This window comes from Microcaecilia unicolor, chromosome 1, assembly GCF_901765095.1.
Source record: "Microcaecilia unicolor chromosome 1, aMicUni1.1, whole genome shotgun sequence".
NCBI classification, from domain to species: domain Eukaryota; kingdom Metazoa; phylum Chordata; class Amphibia; order Gymnophiona; family Siphonopidae; genus Microcaecilia; species Microcaecilia unicolor.
The window spans coordinates 511,251,709-511,272,457 of record NC_044031.1 but is presented as its reverse complement, the minus strand read 5'-3'; the positions used below and the strand labels follow the sequence as shown (position 1 = coordinate 511,272,457).

The 20,749-nt window shown below is 43.7% G+C and overlaps 1 protein-coding gene across 1 annotated transcript in view; it reads right to left on the bottom strand.

Moving 5' to 3' along the window:
* The window catches only part of PREX2 (phosphatidylinositol-3,4,5-trisphosphate dependent Rac exchange factor 2), a 523,586-nt gene that overhangs the window by 280,093 nt on the left and 222,744 nt on the right, over window positions 1-20,749 (bottom strand). The window contains 1 exon segment of the mRNA XM_030215317.1: window positions 5,121-5,224. Within this exon segment, the coding sequence (XP_030071177.1) occupies window positions 5,121-5,224 (104 nt within the window).

Genomic DNA, 20,749 nt, shown 5'->3' with positions numbered 1-20,749 from the left:
ACATTTTCTCCGATTTGTTTTAAATTTACTACACTGTAGTTTAATCGCATGCCCCCTAGTCCTAGTATTTTTGGAAAGCGTGAACAGACTCTTCACATCCACCTGTTCCACTCCACTCATTATTTTATATACCTCTATCATGTCTCCCCTCAGCCGTCTCTTCTCCAAGCTGAATAGCCCTAGCCTCCTTAGTCTTTCTTCATAGGGAAGTCGTCCCATCCCCGCTATCTTCTTAGTTTTATTCTCTGTTCCTTTCCTATTAATTTCTAACATTCTGTATTTTTTTGCCACCACCACACACTGGGAAGAAGACTTCAGTGTACTGTCCAACATGAATCCTAGATCTTTTTCCTGGGTGGTGGCTCCAAATGTGGAGCCTAGCATCATGTATAATTTGAACTATTCTTCCAAGTGTTCATCATTTTGTACTCGTCCATAATAAATTTCATCTGTCATTTGAATGTCAGTTTCCCCCCAGTTTCTAGTTAAAAGCTTCTCTGTCTTCTTTTCTAATGTTACCTCCAGCAGCTTTGTTTCCCCCTAGTTAAGGTGAGGCTAGATTTTCTGGCATAGGCTCTCCCTTCCCCAGAATATTGCCCATTTCCTAACAAATCTAAATCCATCTTCCCTGTACTATCATTTCATCCACACATTGAGACTCAAACTCTGCCTGCCTCTTGGGTCCTGCATGTGGTACAGAGAACCTGGAGGTTCTGGATTTCAACTTTCTAAGAGCTTAAATTTGGCTTCCAGAACCACTCTCCCACACTTTCCTATGTAGTTGGTACTCACATAGACAAATAAAACTAGCTGCTCTCCAGCACTGTCTAAAGTATTATCAAGGTGACTTACGAGGTCCACCACCTTCACACCAGGCAGGCAAATGACCAAACAATCCTCACGTCCAACAGTCACCCAGCTATCTACATGCCTAATAATCAAATCTCTAACTAAAATGGCCATCCTAACCCTTCCCTCCAGGGTAGAAACCTTTGGAAACACATCCTCAGTGTGAGAGGATATTACAGCCCTTGGAGGGCCAATCTTCGATACAGGATTGCATAATGCAAGAGACATCCAAGCAAAACAAATCTTTAATCCCCAAATTAAAAACTTACACCCCCCCCCCCCCCCCCCCCTCGACATTCAGCAGGTAAGTGTCAGCATCTTTTAAAGCACTGACCACTACCAGCTAAATCAGACCCAGATATAAAATGCTGGGCCACATCTGGGCACTGGCATTGAATATCCAGGCATGACTGGCCAAGAGTTTGCCATTGGAACTTGTAGGTCCCTGCTAATATTCAACCAGGACCCACATAAAACACTTATGGCTAAGGGAATGTGTCAGTCCAATTCCTCTGATCTCTCCAATACCTCCCCATTCCAATCACCTCCATGCCCTCCACTACTGATTACCCTCTATTTGATCCCCCAATCCCCCCACTCAACTCCCTCCCCCCCCTCCATTTTCCTCCCTCCCCCTTTCCAATTCCTCTGATCCTTATAGCATACCCTCTACCTTCAATCCCAGAAACTCCACCAGACCCAATACCTCCTAATAAGTACCTCCTCCACATGGAAGCTCCACTCACATACACTAAACTCACCCCTCCCTGCACCCCTTGGACCTCCTTAGGCTCCCCTTTGCCCCTGGCACTTACCTGGGGGAGATTCCTGGTGTCTATTGGCATGGGGCCAGAGCAGTGATATTGCTCAGTGACAGGGGTACATATGCATGGTTACTCTATGCATTTGTAAGTGTATTTTACAGGGTACTGCATACATTGTAATTTACCTTTAGCAAAATTCGCCCTTTCCTCTCTGAGCACACCACCCGAACTCTCATCCACTCTCTCATTACCTCTCACCTTGACTACTGCAACCTATTCCTCACTGGTCTCCCACTTAGCCATCTATCCCCCCTCCAGTCCGTTCAGAAGTCTGCTGCACATCTTATCTTCCGCCTGGACCGATATACTCATATCACCCCTCTCCTCAAGTCACTTCACTGGCTTCTGATCAGGTACCGCATACAGTTCAAGGTTCTCCTTCTAACCTTCAAATGCACTCGATCTGCAGCCCCTCCTTACCTCTCTACCCTCATCTCCCCTTATGCTCCTACCCGTAACCTCCGCTCTCAAGACAAATCCCTCCTTTCAGTACCCTTCTCCACCACCGCCAACTCCAGGCTCCGCCCTTTCTGCCTCGCCTCACCCCATGCGTGGAACAAACTCCCTAAGCCCATACGCCAGGCCCCCTCCCTGCCCATCTTCAAATCATTGCTCAAAGCCCATCTCTTCAATGTCGCCGTCGGCACCTAACCACTACACCTCTACTCAGGAAATCTAGACTGCCCCAACTTGACATTTCGTCCTTTAGATTGTAGGCTCCTTTGAGCAGGGACCGTCCTTTGTCAATTTGTACCGCGCTGCGTAACCCTAGTAGCGTTCTAGAAATGTTAAGTAGTAGTAGTACCTTCCTCCATCCAAGTTATGCCCCTAGGACTAACTATGCACATTGCACAAAAATCTTAAATGTACCCTTGTTCTTGTTAGCATGTATACTTTTCACACAGGTATAGAGTTGCACAATTTTATAAAAGCTGTTTCTGTATGTAAAAAAGTTTTATATGCGAATAATGTTTATAAAACCCATGTGAATAAAATTATTTTAGTATATTTTTCTTAAAATCTTTCATTAAATTTCTATTAAGAAAAAAAATAATTTAATTGTAAAAAGACTGGCCTGCTATCTATATGTTTCGTTTCTTTTCATCCTCATTCTCAATCCTTTTGTCTTGCAGTGGAGTCCAGCGATTAAATAATTCACACTGTCTTAAAATTCCCTAGTCTGGAGCCCTCCTCTAGCCTAGACTAAGATGTTTGCCATATTTTCTTCTTGATTTTATTCTATCCCCAAATCTGCAGTAACAGAGGAAGGAAGCAGGAAGTTCACCTTCCCTTTGCCACAATGACAGGGAGCTTTCTGGGGTACTGGATGTGACAGGAGTAGTTGTTTGGGTGTGTTTTATGATACATCAGTCTATGGCCAAGGAAGAAGTGACTAAAGCTGCTGACATTGTTTTAGTTTGACAGTTCATCCTGCTTTTTCCACTATTCTAGAGGGAATGAGGGGACAGAAGTAAAAAAAAAAAATCATTGCAACAGGAGAACAAAACAAGCAGAAGAATGAAAGACAGAGAGAGATAGAGAGAGATTCCTATTGTAAGACCGCAGTTGAGTTAGAGAGGATTTTCTCTGCCCAGGTTGTTAAAATGAGATTGATTTTATTTGTTGCATTTGTACCCCACATTTTCCCACCTATTTGCAGGCTCAATGTGGCTTACATAATACCGTCAAAGGCGTTTGCCCAGTCGGTTGATAACAAATACAGATTGTATAGAGATCGAATGAGGGATATATGGAGGATCGGAAGGGATGAAGATTGTGTGATATCCGGTACGATCATTAGTCATGTTATGTTCCTGGCTGAAGAGGTTTATGTGGGATAGGCCTTTTTGAAGAGGTTGGTTTTTAGTGATTTCCTGAAGTTCAGGTGGTCATGGATTGTTTTCACTGCTTTTGGGAGGCCATTCCATAGTTGTACGCTTATGCAGGAGAAGCCGGATGCGTGAGTTGTTTTGTATTTCAGTCCTTTGCAATTTGGGTAGTGTAGGTTTAGGTATGATCTTGACGATCCGGCTCTGTTTCTTATTGGTAGATCTATAAGGTCTATCATGTATCCTGGGACTAAGCCATATATAATTTTATGGACTAAAGTGCAGATTTTGAAGACGATTGGGAGCCAGTGCAGCTTTTCTCGAAGGGGTTTTCCACTTTCGAATTGTGCTTTGCTGAATATCAATCTGGCTGCTGTATTTTGGGCGGTCTGGCGTTTTTTTGTGAGTTGTTCTTTGCATCCCACATAGATTTCGTTGCAATAGTCTGCATGACTTCGGACCATTGATTGTATTAGGTTTCAAAAGGTTTCTCTTGGGAAGAAAGGTTTTAGTCGATTGAGCTTCCACATTGAATAGAACATTTTCTTTATTACAGAGTTTACCTGGCTCTCAAGAGTAAGGTTGCGGTCGAGTGTGACGCTGAGTATTTTCAAGCTATCTGAGGTAGGGAGGGTGTGTCCTGGGGTATTTATGGTTGTGGGTTTGTACTTGTTGTGTTGGGAGGATAGGATGAGGCAATGTGTTTTTTCAGTGTTCAGTTTCAGTTGGAATGAGTTTGCCCAGGAGTCCATGATGTTCAGGCCATCATTGATTTTATTGATTATTTCTGTCAAGTCATGTCTGAATGGGATGTAGATTGTAACATCATCTGTGTAACTGAACAGGTTAAGGCCTCGAATGGATAAGGACTGTGTCAGTGGAATCATCATCATGTTGAAGAGTACTGGTGATAATGGTGATCTTTGAGGTACTCCGCAGACTGCTTTCCACGGTGGTGATATGTTTGAGTTTGATATTACTTGATAAGTTCTCGTGGTTAGAAAGCCTTTGATCCAGTTAAGTACATTTCCTTCAATCCCAAAATGGCCAAGTAGTACCTACTTGATTGCTTGATGATGTAGTCACAAAATTATTAGCATCTTGCATGGTATTTTTTAAAATTTTATACGGTTTTGCTAAAATTTATATGATGTATGTTACACGTTCACCTTTTTTGTTGTAAACCACTCAGACAAGTCAGTATACAGCAGTATATTAAATCAATAAATCCAATCCAATCCAAACCAGGGTTTTCATGGTAGTATAGTGGTGGGGCAGTAATTACCCTGCCCTGTTACCTCCCAGGTTCAAAATGGCGGCTCTGACCACTTAGTAGTAGTGTTGTGGTAACACTAGGGATCAAACTTGAAAAAAAATCACAAACAACCCTGCAGTAAAATGGGTATAAGGAATACATTTCTGAATGAATTTCATGTAGTGTGGAAGGGGATTGGAGGGAGAGATATTCTCACACATATATGGAATGTAAAACTGCAACTGAATCCTTAATCTCACAAACACCCTGACTTATAATTCTGCTATACAGGGGGGAAAAGGGCAAGAGGAGTTTCTATGAGGCAGAGGATTTGAATATGAGTGATGAACAGTAATGCCATACCTTGGAAATCACATCCAGCATTTCACTTCTTGGATAGTATGTTCCATCATCGTAACGAAATCTGTACAGCATCTGTTCTGGCTTGAAGTGGTGCTTATCTGTAACTAAAGAAAAAAATAACCAGGTGGTGTTAGCCTGCTTATATTTTACCCTGGTGTACAGACAGCATGGTAACAAGAAAACCACAGAGATGATTTTCTGGTAAAGCCACACATGGAGGAATCTGAGTCCGTCAAGTATACAACATCATGGTTATGTATATTTAACAAACACAGCATCAAAGTTTAGCTGATGCAGGAAGAAACATGCACTTTCAACAAGATCAAACAAATGTTCACATTTGCATAGATACAGTCACAATATTCCTACAAATCCATTTATTTTTAGGAAACTAGGAGGCTGACGAATATCTGAAGAATGTTGTGAATTTGTGGTTATATTTTCATTATTTAGCTACAGGATGCAGATGAGCTCCTGGCTAATCTGTGTTCCGTAATTACATTTCTTGGGAAATATTTCTTGTATTAATACAGCCAGAAACATTACACATTCCTGGCTGTGCCAAACTGAAGAGCATAACAAAAATAAAAACTCTTTACATGGTATAGAAGAACATTAAAGGAGCCTCCAAACCCACACAGAAGCCCTCCACGAGGAGCCTCAAATCTCTGGTGAGATAGTGACCTCAACCTGGGGCTCAAGTTAAAGACACGGGGGTGGGAATAGTAACCTTCTTCCATAAACAATGACCTCCCCTGGGAAACCCCTTCCTTTTTTTAAAAAGTCCATGTCTCCCTAGCCCTGATCCCAGATTTACCTCAAAGTATCTAATTCTGAAGGGGCAAACAAAATTCACACTCAGTGCTACACCAACAGCACCTGAACCCCTAACAGTACATTCTAACGTACTTAAGGTTACCATATGGCTCCAGAAAAAGGAGGACAGATTGAGCCAGTCTGGGTATTACTTCCATTGCTTTCAATGAAAGCAAAACCCGGACTGGATCAATGTGTCCTACTTTTTCTTGAGCCATATGGTAACCCTAAACATACTGTTAGAGGCTAAGTAAGGATGTGAGAATCACTCCTGCCCCTTCAGGATTAGAAACACTTTGAGGGGCATAATCGAACAGGGCGCCCAAGTTTTCCTGAGGGTGTTCTTGCAGGATGTCCCCGCGAAGGGGCAGGGAAACCCGTATTATCAAAACAAAGATGGGCGTCCATCGTTCATTTCGATAACACGGTCGGGGACGCCCAAATCTCAGCATTTAGGTCGACCTTAGAGATGGTCGACATAAATGTTGAGATGGTCAACCTTAGAGATGGTTGTCCCCAGTTTTCGGTGATAATGGAAACCGAGGACGCCCATCTCAAAAACGATCAACTCCAACTCATTTGGTCGTGGGAGGAGCCAGCATTCGTAGTGCACTGGTCCCCCTGACATGCCAGGACACCAACTGAACAGAAAAAGCACTTCCCTTACCGATCCCTTAGCGATTCGAAAAGGAACGGATATGCATGAAGGAAATCGCATGCAAATGAGCTGCTTGCTGTTAACTCATTTGCACACGATTTCCTTCCTAATGAGGGGAAGCCAGTGCAGAGCAGCCAAGCGTTATGCGTGGCTGCTCTGCACATACCAAAGACGGCTTCATACGTGCAGACAAGCTACATGTATAATAGCCATCTACAACCTTAAGAAAAACACAAGTCCAGGTGAAAACGTACAAGTGCTCGTCAGGGATGTCTTTTTTTTTTCAGTATGGGTGAAGGATGTCCAAGTTTTAGGTGCCTTCACCCCTGCGATGGGCAGTTGAGGACAGGACGTCCAAAATGTAGATGTTTCTCTGAGAAGGATGTCCATGCCTTTGCTATGCCTCCAACACCCCCTTTATTTATTTATTTGGATTACAAGTAGCAGCAGTGGGATTTGAACCAGCCACCTCTGGATTACAAGACCAGTGCTCTAACCAGTAGGCCACTCTTTCATGCCACTCCACTCCCTTGAAATTTGGCCATCCCTGGGTGGGGGGCAGTTCAGGACGTCCAAACTGTTTGAAAGAAGGATGTCCATGCAGTCGCTATGCCTCCGCTGACACACACATACCTCCCCCCAGGTACCTACATACTGCTGTGATGGACCTGAGTATGACATTTCAAGCTGGCAAAAAAAGTTTTTAAAGTTGTTTTTTTTCGGGGTGGGAGGTGGTTAGTGACCACTCAGGGAGTCAGGGGTGGTCATCCTCGATTCCCTCCGGTGGTCATCTGGTCAGTTCGGGCACCTTTTTGAGTTTTGGTCATAAGAAAAAATGGACCAAGTAAAGTCAGTCAAGTGCTTGTCAGGGACGCCCTTCTTTTTTCCATTATCGCTCGAGGACACCCATCTGTTAGGCACGCCCCAGTCCCGCCTTCGCTATGCCTCCGACACACCCCCTAGAACTTTGGTCGTCCCTGCGACGGGAAGCAGTTGGGGACGCCCAAAATCAGCTTTTGATTATGCCGCTTTGGGCGACCCTGAGAGAAGGATGCCCGTCTCCCAATTTGTGTCAAAAGATGGGCGCCCTTCTCTTTCGAAAATAAGCCTGTTTGGGTACCTGGATTTTAAATCAACAAGGATTAAATCAAGGGAAATGTTGCTTCACTAATCTACTACAAAAATGAATCTACATACACCGAAAGAGATTCTAGAAGAGACCCTCTAGAGGACATGATCGATTTCCCTGGGGGATTGATCGGATCCTTATGTATTTTCGGTAGTGTATATAAAACCAGGATTATAGGTGTTTTGCTGTTGAGGTACTGATGTTCTTTCCCCATCAGGAACCCATGTTGTAGGCCAGCTTGTGTGACATCCTTAATTGTTTTTTATAAATCAACCGTAGGATCACCCTGTAGTTCTTGGTACGCAGAAACATCTGCTAATTGGGATTCTACTTCACTAATGTATTGTGCTCTGTCCAGGACCACAACAGCTCCACCCTTATCGGCACGTTTCACTACCACTGTGTTAGCCATCAGTGTTAACAGTAAAAGAATGTGTAGGGCAGACATGAGAATTATAAGTAAAGATACAGTTCTATAATTAACGAGTGAGAATTAAAAATTATGAAATATTAAGTTATAAACTGTTTAGTTCTGCCGAACACATCTAGGAAGGTTGGGGGTTCAGTCTATGATTAAAACTGGCAAGAGCAGAGGTTCACCTGAAAGGTGAAGTGAAAATTGCCATGATAACCATATGAAACTTTCCTCTGATAACCAATAAACAGATATGATTTAGATTTACTCCTAGTTAGATCACTACCACTTTTGTTTTGTACGTATAATATTATTTGTAGAGTAGTGCCTTATCAATTTGAAAGTATCCTACTACTACTACTACTATTTAGCATTTCTATAGCACTACAAGGCGTACGCAGCGCTGCACAAACATAGAAGAAAGACAGTCCCTGCTCAAAGAGCTTACAATCTAATACAATCCTAAAAATAAGCAGTGGATTTTCCCCAAGTCCATTTTAATAATGGCTTATGAACTCTTCTTTTAGGAAGATATCCAAACTTTTTTTAAAACCCAGATAAGCGAAGTGCTTTTACTACATACTCTGACAACGAATTCCAGAGTTTAATTACACGTTGAGTGAAGAAATATTTTCTTCAATTTGTTTTAAATTTACTACTTAGTAGCTTCATTGCATGCCCCCTAGTCCTAATATTTTTGAAAAGAATAAACAAGCGACTCACGTCTACCCATTCCACAACACTCATATTTAAAGACACCTGGAGGGGCATAATCGAATGGGGGCACCCATCTCTAAGGGCGCCCATCTCCAAAGATGCTCCTGTAAAGGGGCGTCCCTGACCGTATTATCGAAAAAAGATGGGCATCCATTTTTCGTTTCGATAATACGGTCGGGGACGGCCAAATCTCAACATTTGGGTCGACCTTAGAGATGGCCGCCCTTAGAGATGGCCAATCTTGGTTTTCACCGATAATGGAAACTAAGGACGGCCATCTCAAAAACGGCCAAATTCAAGCCATCTGGTCATGGGAGGAGCCAGCATTTGTAGTGCACTGGTCCCCTCTCACATGCTAGGACACCAACCGGGCACCCTAGGGGGCACTGCAGTGGACTTCAGAAATTGCTCCCAGGTGCATAGCTCCCTTAACTTGGGTGCTGAGCCCCCCAACCCCCCCCCCCCGCCCAGGTCCGCCTGCCTGAAGTACACTGCACCCACTATAACTGCTCCAGGGACCTGTGTACTACTGCGATGGACCTGAGTATGGCATTTGAGGCTGGCATAGAGGCTGGCAAAAAAGTATTCTTAATCTGTTTTTATGGTGGGAGGGTGTTAGTGACCACTGGGGGAGTAAGGGGAGGTCATCCCCGATTCCCTCTGGTGGTCATCTGCTCAGTTCGAGCACCTTTTCATGGCTTGGTCGCAAGAAAAAATGGACCAAGTCGGCCAAGTGCTCTTCAGGGACGCCCTTCTGTTTTCCATTATCGGCCGAGGACGCCCATCTCCTAATCACACCCCAGTCCCGCCTTCGCTACCCTGCCGACACGCCCCCGTGAACTTTGGTAGTCCCCGCAACAGAAAGCCGTCGAGTGCGTAAAAAAAATCGGCTTTCGATTATGCTGATTTGGGTGGCCGTGCGAGAAGGGCACCCATCTCCCGATTTGTGTCGAAAGATGGGCGCCCTTCTCTTTCAAAAATGAGCTGGCTGGTCTACTATGGTCTCTATTGCAACCTCGCTATCGAGATACCCTATCTTCCTTGTTTTGGTGATATCTTTGAAAGATACCTTGTTCCAAACCATGAATTTTTGAATGACTGTCGGCCTTCCCCCAGGTTCTAGCTAAAAAAGCTGCTCTATCTCCATTTTAAATGCCGATGCCAGCAGCTTGGTCCCACCCTGGTTAAGATGGAGTCCATCTCTCCGGAATAGGCTCCCCCTTTCCCAGAATGTTGCACAGTTCTTAACAAATCTAAAACCCTCCTCCCTGCACCATCACCTCACGCATTAAGACTCTGGAGCTCTGCCTGTTTCTTGGGCCCTACGCGTGGAATGGGGAGCACTTCAGAAAATGCTACCCTAGAGGTTCTGGATTTGAGCTTTCTACCTAAAAACCTGTCTCCCACATTTTCCAATGTCATTGGTACCCACATGTACCAAGACAGCCGGTTCGTCCCCAGCAGCATAAAGTGTATTGTACAGTTTTGGGCTCGTGCCAGATACTTGTAACCTAGATTGGCCACTTTTGGAAACAAGATGCTGGGCTTGATGGACCTTTGGTCTGTCCCAGTATGGCAACACTTACGTGCTTATAATCCTTCTATGCCTCCTCAGACCTGGCATTCACATTCCTGTGTTGTGCTCACCTTAAAGTCTTCTGCACTGCTCGGAATAGCTAATAGGCTCATTACTATTGATTTTAATATGTATCAGGCTCATTTTCAAAAGAGATGTATGTCCAGAAAGTTACATAAATCAGCATTTGGATGTCCATCTCACAGAGACGTCCAAATCGATATAATCGAAACTCGATTTTGGACGTCTTTCTCTGAAGTCCATCGGAAGGACATCCAAATAATCTCAAGGGGGCATATCGGAGGCATATTTAAGGTGGGACTTGGGCGTCCCTAAGACTTGGACGTCTTTGAGCCATAAAGTATGACTAAGGCACAAAAAGGTGCCTGAAATGACCAGATGACCACTGAAGGGAATCGGGGATGACCTCCCCTTACTTCCCCAGTGGTCAATAACCCCCTCCCAACCCCAAAAATTGTGATGAAGAACATTACTTGCCAGCCTCTATGCCAGCCTCAGATGTCATACTAAGATCCGTTACAGCGCATGCAGGTCCCTGGAGTAGTTTAACAGTAGGTGAAGTACACTTCAGACAGGTGGACCCAGGACCATACCCCCCTACCTGCTACACTTGTAGAGGACACAGCGAACCCTCCAAAAACCACCAGAAACCTATTGTACCCACATATAGGTGCCCCCCCCTTCTCCTGTAAGGGCTATGGTACTGGTGTACAGTTGGGGACAGTGGGTTTTGGAGGGGTTGGGGGGCTCAGCACACAAGGTAAGGGAATTGTGTACCTGGGAGCATTTTATGAAGTCCACTGCAGTGCCCCCTAGGGTGACTGATTGGTGTCCTGGCATGTCAGGGGGACCAGTCTACTAAAAATGCTGTCTCCTCCCACATCCAAATGGCTTGAATTTGGATGTTTCAGACTTGGACGATTTTGTTTTCGAAAAAGGCCGAAAATCAAAGACGTCCAAATCGCAAAACATCCAAATCCAAGGACGTCCGTGGTATTTTCGAACACAAAAGATGGACATGCATCTTTTTCAAAAATGACCTTCTCCCCACCTTGGAATTTGCACGTCTTTGTAAAACGTCCAAATTCACACTTTTGAAAATGCCCCTCTGTGTTGTTGTCTAACATGACGTTTCGTGGAAGGTTAGCTTCTGTGCAAAACCCTTTTCTGCATTGTGCACTCAGAAAATTTTGTGCAGACGATGCAGTAAGTACATGCTTCCATCAGTGCTAGCTTTCTGCATCAGCCCCTTGATTAGTACTGCAGAAATTGGTAGTGAGCAAGTATGCTCAGTGGGGTTCCTTGGTCGGCTGCCAATCAGGGTGGATCACCACTGCGCACTCCCCCCCAGGTGCAGCGTCATCCATCCCCCCCCCCCCCCCGGGTGCAGCAGGACCCCCCCCCCCCCCTAGGTGCAGCATCCCCCCTGGTGCATCACTGTCCCCCCTGGCGCATCACCTCCAATCCTCCCCTCCCCCCCCCCCCGGGTGCATTCTTCCTACCTGCTTTCGGTGCTGGGAGCAGCCGCATGGCTGTTGGTTCTGCTGGTTCCCTGCTCCTCTGCCCCGGAACAGGAAGTAACAGCAGAGGGAGCACAGAACCAGTGGAGTCAACATCCAAGCGGCTGCTCCCTGCACCCCTCTGCAGCGTGCACCTGGGGCGGACCGCCCCCACCACCCCACCCTCGGTACGCCACTGAGTATACGGCACGTATCTGCCTTTAAAAAACAGACAAGATGGCACAACATGTGTATTGGAGTGGAGAAGTGGCCTACTGGTTAGGGTGGTGGACTTTGGTCCTTGGGAACTGAGGAACTGAGTTCAATTCCCACTTCAGGCACAGGCAACTCCTTGTGACTCTGGGCAAGTCACTTAACCCTCCATTGCCCCAGGTACAAATAAGTACCTGTATGCAATATGTAAGCCGCATTGAGCCTGCCATGAGTGGGAAAGCGCAGGGTACAAATGTAACAAATATATATATATATTGTAAGTGACTGATGTGCAATTCTTCCTCTTCTGAAGCACACTGAAGGACCAACAGGCTTATGTAACCTTCACAGAGCAGCAAGACCAGATGTTGCTTCTGCAATTCTTTCCTGAGAGAATGGAGAGTTTGTCTTACTTAAATCAAGGCAGGCTAAAGAGTTTGCTTTTCCCTGACTCATTTATTTATCCATGTTATCTCTGTATTTGTTACTGTTTTAAAACTGGTTACTGGAATCTAGTATGCTGGCAAAAGGCACAGCACATTAAAAAAAAAAAGCCATAGAAGTGTGTTAACAAGGAGGGGTAAAAAAAATCTGTCTAGTCAGTGCAAGGAATCATCAAAGCCTGAAGTAGGAATGAATAATAAGAGAGGTTCCGCAGAAGTGACGCAGGCGCTGGTGAGACAATGCTGAAGAATGTTGCTTCGAGCACAAGCAAACTTCCCCTACTTTTGCAAGGCAAGAGAACAGATGTTTCATTCAGTTTTATTTTAAGAAATCTATTTCTGGAGGAACACAGCTGCATCTGCAAGCTAATGAAATGAACATGTCTGGCTCACACTTTCAGTCTGATATAATCACTCCTATTGTGCAGTACATCATGAACTCACACTGTGTTTGGTTAATGAAATGTTAAGGGAACTTGCACTGGCATTATGGAGACTCAGTCTGAAGAACAGAAGTACTGTGTCCTAACAAATAATCTGAGGTGGCTTATTATAAATAGCAAGAAGAACCAATATGTCTTGAAATTAAACAACTGAAGATATGACATAATTAAGAACAACTTTCAAACTATTACTTATTTGATTCATGAGCGATCAGTGCCTAGCTTCTTCTGCTTAGCCATTCTCAATAATATAAATCTGATAAAACAGTGAGTTGCTGGGCAGATCCTCTGCCAAACTTAATTACAATTACAATAACATTTCTATTCCGCCATAAACCACCATTTGATTAATATAGATAACAATATAAAATAAGATCTAGGCCAGCACTAGGAAGAATACAATATCATTCACAAAGGGACATTTTCGATATGATGTCTAAGTCCAACGTTGGATGTGTTGCTAAAAACGTCCAAAATTCAAGTGGGGAATATAGCCATTTTCAAAACAGAACAACATCTTCCTCCTTTTTTTCGAAAATGGCTATTTACTAGATGTTTTTGTGCTCTGTGCATTTATCATTTTGGTCCATTTTTGAACAAAACATCCAAGTAAAAAATACACAAAATCAAGTCATTGGGATGTAGGAGAAGCCAGCATTCTTAGTAGACTGGCCACATAGACATCCCAGAAGAGCAATGGGGCACCATAGGGAGCACCGCAGTGGATGTCAAATACATGCTCCCAGGTACACATCTCACTTGCCCCCTTATCTTGTCTGTTGAGCCCCCCAAAACCCAGTACCCCCAACTGTACAACACTACAATAGCCCTTATGGGAGAAGGGGGCACCTATATGTGGGTACAGTGGGTTTCTGGTGAGTTTTAGAGGGCTCCACCACAAATATAACAGGTAGGGGGAGGTATGGGCCTGGGTCCACCTGTCTACAGTGCACTGCACCCACCACTAGACTACTCCAGGGGCCTGCATGCTGCTCTAATGGACCTGAGTATAACACCTGAGGCTGGCATAGAGGCTGGTAAGTAATGTTTTAAATCACATTTTTGGGGGGGTGGGAGGGGGTTAGTCACTACTGGGGGAGTAAGGGGAGGTCATCCCTGACTCCCTTCAGTGGTCATCTGTAGCCTTTTATGTGGCTTAACAGGTCTAGACCAAAACATCCAACTTATTGCCCTGGATGTTTTTTGTTTTGTTCCATTATGGAAGAAAAATGTTAGGAATGCCCAGATCCCACCCTTAGCTGCCCCTATCATGCTCCCTTATGATTTGAATGCATTTCTGATGGACTTCATAGAAAAACATCTAAAAATTGGTTTTGAAAATACCAATTTGGATGTTTTTGTGAGAAAAACATCCAAATGCAGATTTATGCCACTTTTTGGTCGTTTTTCTCTTTTGAAAATGAGCCCCGTAATCCATCAAGGCTAACTTAATCCATCACAAATAATTTCAATTAGCTAGCTAGCTGAGGTAAATAGCAAATAAGTAGGTTTTTAATAGCATTGCTGAACTCCAAAGGAAGAGAATAGAGGGGCATCAACACCTCCTTTCTTCTGCTGGTTATGCCCCCCTCTACACAGCCTAGCATCCATCTGGCCATGGCCGTTGCCTTGTCGCATTGTTTCTTCACCTTCAGATCCTCCAACACCAACACCAACACCCTCCTATCCGGTATCTTTCTTTTGGGTTTCCGCACCCCAAGTGCATCACTCTACACTTCTTGGCATTAAATTTTAACTAAGTGTCATAAAAAGAAACCACTCAGTCTTTTTTTAGAAAATAAAACATGAAAAATGCATTCTAAAATCATTATTAAATTCAAAGAGAATTAAGTTGCTATAGCTTCCTCTGTGTTTTTGATTATTCCTACAATGTGTGAATAACATCATTTTCTCAAATACATTTTAATGTTAAATACTTGGAAGAGAGATAAAAAGAACTAAGGGCTCCTTTTACTAAGAGGCAGTAAGCCCAATGCGGGCTTACTGCTCGCTATACAGAAAGTACCGCTTGGCTTCCGCAGCAGCCCAGAGGTACTTCCCTCACCTAGCGTGCCGTCATTTCTGGCACTACAAAATTGTATTTATTTTTGTAGCGCTGGAGTGTACCTGGCAGTAATTGGGCTGTGCTGCGTGCTGCCCGGTTACCACCAGGTTAACACAGGAACCCTTACTGCCACCTCAATGGGTAGCAGTAAGGGCTCACCCCAAAATGACCGCTCGGCAAGTGCTTTACTTGCCACAGGGCCATTTTCTGCAGGAAGATGAGACTTCCCTTTTACCAGCTGCGGTAAAAGGGGAGCCTCGGCACACATGTGCCAGACTTGTGAGTTCTTCTACCAAGTAGAGCGCTGCTTAGCCCGGTACTCGGACCAGGTTCTGCTTGGCGGCTGTACAACCCCGGGTTTCACCTGCGCTGACCGCTGCTCCCCAAAGGTTGAGCCCCTAGGTGCGGGTGGCCTGCAGGACTTATGGGACGGAGCTGGAAGTGGGGTGATGAATGTATCGGCCAGGCAGGCAGCAGGTCAAGAGAGTAATCCAGGTACAGGCAAGTCAGTAGGCAGGCGGCAGGCAGAAGGGTAATCCAGGTACAGGCAAAGTCAGCAACGAGGGACCAGTAGATAAGAAGCAGACTACAGATTTAGAAACACCTACCAAAGTAGAAGCTGAAGCATGGAGTCCAGGGAGAGCTCAGCTGATAAAGTGCTGGCATCTGACATCAGCAGGGGGAAGGGGCACAGCCATAGGACAAGAGCAGGGGAAGAAGGAACCAGAAGACCAATAGGAGAGAAGCAAGGGAAGCCAGGCAGAGGAAGAGCAGACCCAGGTGGGTGGAAGCAAAGCAATCAAGGAGCCTGGAAGCCAGGCAGAGAGAGAGAGCAGAAACAGATGCATGGAAGCAAAGCAATTAAGGAGCCTGCAACCACCGCTCTCTGAACAAACCCAGAGAGGACTACACACACATGGCTCAGGCAGTGCTAGTCAAGTGTGCGTGTCGACAGGACCCCGCGCAGCCCGAGGACGCCGCTTTCTTTGATGTAGGGTACATGACATGTAAAAACGCACCAATGCCAGCACCAGCCCCCTTTTGCTGCAGCTTGGTAAAAAGGGCCCTAAGTATACAATGAGGTTCATCTTGATCAAGTAGGGATATTCTAACTGATATTCGGCACTATTTAACCACCCAGGAATGACTCCAGGCCGGTTAAATAGCACTTACCCAGCTAAGTACTAATATTCAGCACAGGATAGCTTGTTATCTCCACTGAATATTAGCGCTTAGGGCTAGATTCTATATATAGTGTCAAAAAACACACTATTCTATAATATGAGCTTACAGTTTGGCGCTGTTTATAGTATAGCGCTTATGCCCGGGAATCATGCCTAACTTTAGGCATGGACATTTCTACCAACTGAAACGTGGTGCAAAAGAATGCACCTAAATTAGATTTACATCCCCATCCTATATAATAAAAAGCACCTCCAACATTCTGAAGCTGACTCTGTGGCACTGTGGCAGTGTAGGGTTCGTAAGTCTGTAGTTCAGCATTTCATTGGCTCTCACTGTCCCCGTCCTCACGTCAAGGAAATGGAATGCTGCATAGTTGCCAAGCAAACAAACGCGACGTCACAGGAACGAAGAATCAATCAGACAGAACGGAACTTGGAGGAGGGAAGTGGAGTGGATAGAATCTCTAACAAACAATCATATACAGGGAGGTACAAACATCAGTGGAGGCAAATGCACAGAACGGAAGGGAAGACAAACATTTAATCACTTTGTCACTCACGCACATACACACACACACACACACACACAGACATCACACACACACACACTCAATCACTCTGTGTATCTCTCTCTTACACTGTCTGTAAAACACACTGTCACTCTCAGTCTCTCACATGGGCAACTGTATGTTGCATTCTCACGAGTAAGGAGCTCTTCTGATGTGATTGTTAAACTGATTGAAGGGCCTGAACAAGGAAACCTTTTACCACATTGTAACACAGTTTTCACAAAAAATATTGTATATAAAGAAATCTTACACATGTAAACAACAATTATATTCAGAATACAACCGTGGAAACATTAATGGCAGGAACTCGTTACATGGCTAGCGCCCGTTTCATTGCGTTAAGAAACGGGCCTTTTTTTACTAGTTATTCTATAAACGTTTCCCAGATTCTATATAGCATGCCTAGAGATCCGTGCCACAATCCATGTGGATTCAATAACAATGCACGTAACGTAACAAGTTTAACAAGCTAATGAGCACTGATAACAGCACTTAACAAGCAACAATGAGCACTAATTGGCACAGATTCGAATTGACGTGCACAACTAGCTAAGCATATTCTAAAAACAAGGTGCGCTGAGCTTCTAACATGCACAGGCAAAAAGGGGCATGGTTATAGGTGGGGAAATGGGCATTTTGTGGGCATTCTGAAATTTACACATTTAGTTATAGAATATGGCCCAGTGCGTGAAAATCTACACGCCAGGATTTACACTACATTTTCCTTCTTGTAAATGGGCGCACATAGTTTTAGGTGCTGAGATATCAACTAAGTACTATAATCAGCGCCTAAATCTAGGCGCTAATATAGAATACTCTTAGTTGGCACTGATTTCAGCGCCAATTTTTTAGGTGCCATATATATAATCTCCCCCAATGTGCGTAAATTTTAGGAATGCCCCCATTATGCCCATGACCTGCCCACTTCTGTGCCCCCTTTTTCAATTTGCGCATAAATTTTAGGTGTGAATCCCATGCCTAAATTTACACATATACATCCCAATTAAATCTAATTAATGCTAATAATTGCTTGTTAAAAAGCCAAAAATTGGTGTTGATTAGCTCATTATTCAATTGAATTGCAAATGAAAATTGGGCGCATACCCAAATTTGCATGCACAATTTTCAGAGATATTGCATGATATAACCAGCTAGCTATAAATATTCAGCATTTCACTGGCTAAGTTTAGTAGCCAAATCAGACCGCCTAAATATCAGTCTAATCTTTGGCCGCTATAAACTTACCTCGCCAGTGCTGAATATTAACTTGGCCAGTTAAGATTAAGCCAGCAAAAATATATATATATATACATACACATATCAATTACGGTCACCGGAAACAGCTCAGCGCTGTTCGCAGCACTTAGCCAACCTGCTGAATATCGGCCAGATTCATTTTTATAAATATTTTTACTCCACCCTCTATTTAGTGCTATTTAACCAGTCAGAATGGATGCTGACCGGTTAAATACGCCTAACTAGCTAACCGCCAAAATTCAGCGAGGGATAACTGGCTATCCTCCACTAAATATCCAGGTTAGTGGCTGGTAGATAACTGGTTGTATCACGCAATATAACCAGCTAGCCACCGATTTTTAAACCGGGTGTGGTGGTCATATCTGGTGTTGTCAAACCTTGGCATACCTTTGGCCGGTTTAAAGATAACTGGCTATGTCTGAATATCAACAAAGCCCGTTATCTTCAAACTGCCTGAAATAAACCCGGATATTCAATGCCAGTCACCAGAAGCAGCCCGACATTGAACATTTGGGTTCAGCATGGACCACAGGAGACAGCCTGGCTATCTCCCGCAGTCTGAATATCAGGGCCACTGTATTTAAAACGGATAAATGTTAAAGAGCATGTTTTAAGATATAAATCAAGGCTGAAGCTGTCTCAGAGCCATAAATCTGCTAAACTGAGTAGTCTATGTAATTTTCCATTTCAGTGTTTAGAGGAGCTATCATGGTTCAAAAACAAAGCTTACATTCCATACCAGATTCTTTGTGTGATAATGTTTTTCAATTGCCCTCGTGAGGCAAGGTCTTGGCAATCAACCTTGACTCACATCTCAGGAGACCATACAGACCAGAATCTCTTGTATCAAATATTTCAAAAGTATCTAGTCCCCTCTTTTTCACTCACAAGCTGCCTGAAAAGAGCAACTCAGACTGCAGCATCTGTCACTCTCTTAAGGGCTGGTCATCCTTCTTTCGGTCTCTTTCTTATCTTTAACTAGTGTCAAATGATTCTGCCTACCACATTTTTTCTTGCCTTTGTTGTTTTAAGATCTCTCTCATGGTTCAAATATTAACCATCTTCTATGTCGGTTATAGCTGCCATCCCATATTCTCTGTTGTTCAACAAATTTTTGTCCTTACATAACTCTGCTTCATTTCTTTTCCAGCTGCCAGTGGATGTACATTTAACAGCTTCTTTCTACTCTTTTTAAAATGCTCTCATATCTCATCTAGTTTCACAACAGCCTACCTTCTTATCTAATTTGAAATAGACCATCTTCTTCTTTGATTTCTGTTCTTTTTGCCAGTGCAGTTTGCTTTTCTTCTCTACCATTTCATTAACATTTTGTCATACTAACAATTACTTTGAAAACATAACCAGCAAGTGCAAAGTGATGCAAGGTTCCACATTAGGCATCACCACACAGGAAAATGATCTAAGTATCATTCTTGATGATACGTTGAAACCCTCTTACTATGAATCCTAGGAGTTATTAGGAAAGGAATGGAAAATAAAAATGAGAATGTTATAATTCCTTTGTATCTCTCCATGGTGCAACCACACCTTGAATACTATGTGCAATTCTGGTTACCTCATCTCAAATAAGATGTAGTGGAATTAGAAAAGGTACAGAGAAGGGCAACAAAAATGATAAAGGAGATGGGATCAATTCCCTGTATGGAAAGGCTAAAGCATGTAGGGCTCTTCAGCCTGGAGAAGCAATGGCTGCATAGAGATATGATAGAAGTCTATAAAATACTAAGCTGAGTGGAATGGGTAGACGTAGATCACTTGTTTACCCTTTCCAAACTTACTAAACCTAAGGGATATGCAATGAAGCTACTAAGTAAGCTGCACTGAACCTGCTATCGAGCGGGAAAGAGCGGGGTATAAATGCTATAAATAAATAAAAATAAAATAAAAAGTAGTAAATTTAAAGCAAACTGGAGAAAATATTTCTTCACTCAATATGTAATAAAAGTTTGGAATTCATTGCCAGAGAATGCTTAGCAGGGTTTAAAAAAGGTTTGGATAATTTCCTAAAAGAAAAGTTCATAAGCCATTATTAAACATGAACTTGGGAAAATTCACTGCTTATTTCTAGGATAAACAGCAAAAAATCTGTTTTACTCTTTTGAGATCTTGCCAGATACTTGTGACCTGGATTGGCCACTGATGGAACATACTGGGCGTGATGAACCTTCGGTCTGTTCCAGTATGGCAACTCTTACGTTCTTATGTTATGAGATTGGGCAGAAGGAGGACTGGAACCAGGGGAGGGTCAGAACCAGAGGGTGGATTGTGAGATTTGGTGTGGAGGGAAATTGAAGAGATGGGGGGGGGATATGATTCCCTGATCCAGTCCTGGTCAATATTTTCAGCCTGGATCCAGAGAAGCGTCTTATGTGGGTCCTGGCTGAATATTGGCTGGACACAGGTAAGTGCAAGCATTAAGCTCTTGGATGGTCTTGCCTAGATATTCAATACAGCGCCCAGATATGGCCCAGCTAGTTTAGCCAACGGTGATCAGCACTTTTAAAAAATGCTGACCGCCTCTAGTTGAATATTGAGGGATACTTTACCTAGGCAAATTCATTTTGAAAACTGCCCTAATGCTGCCTCCACTCTGTCTATATCCT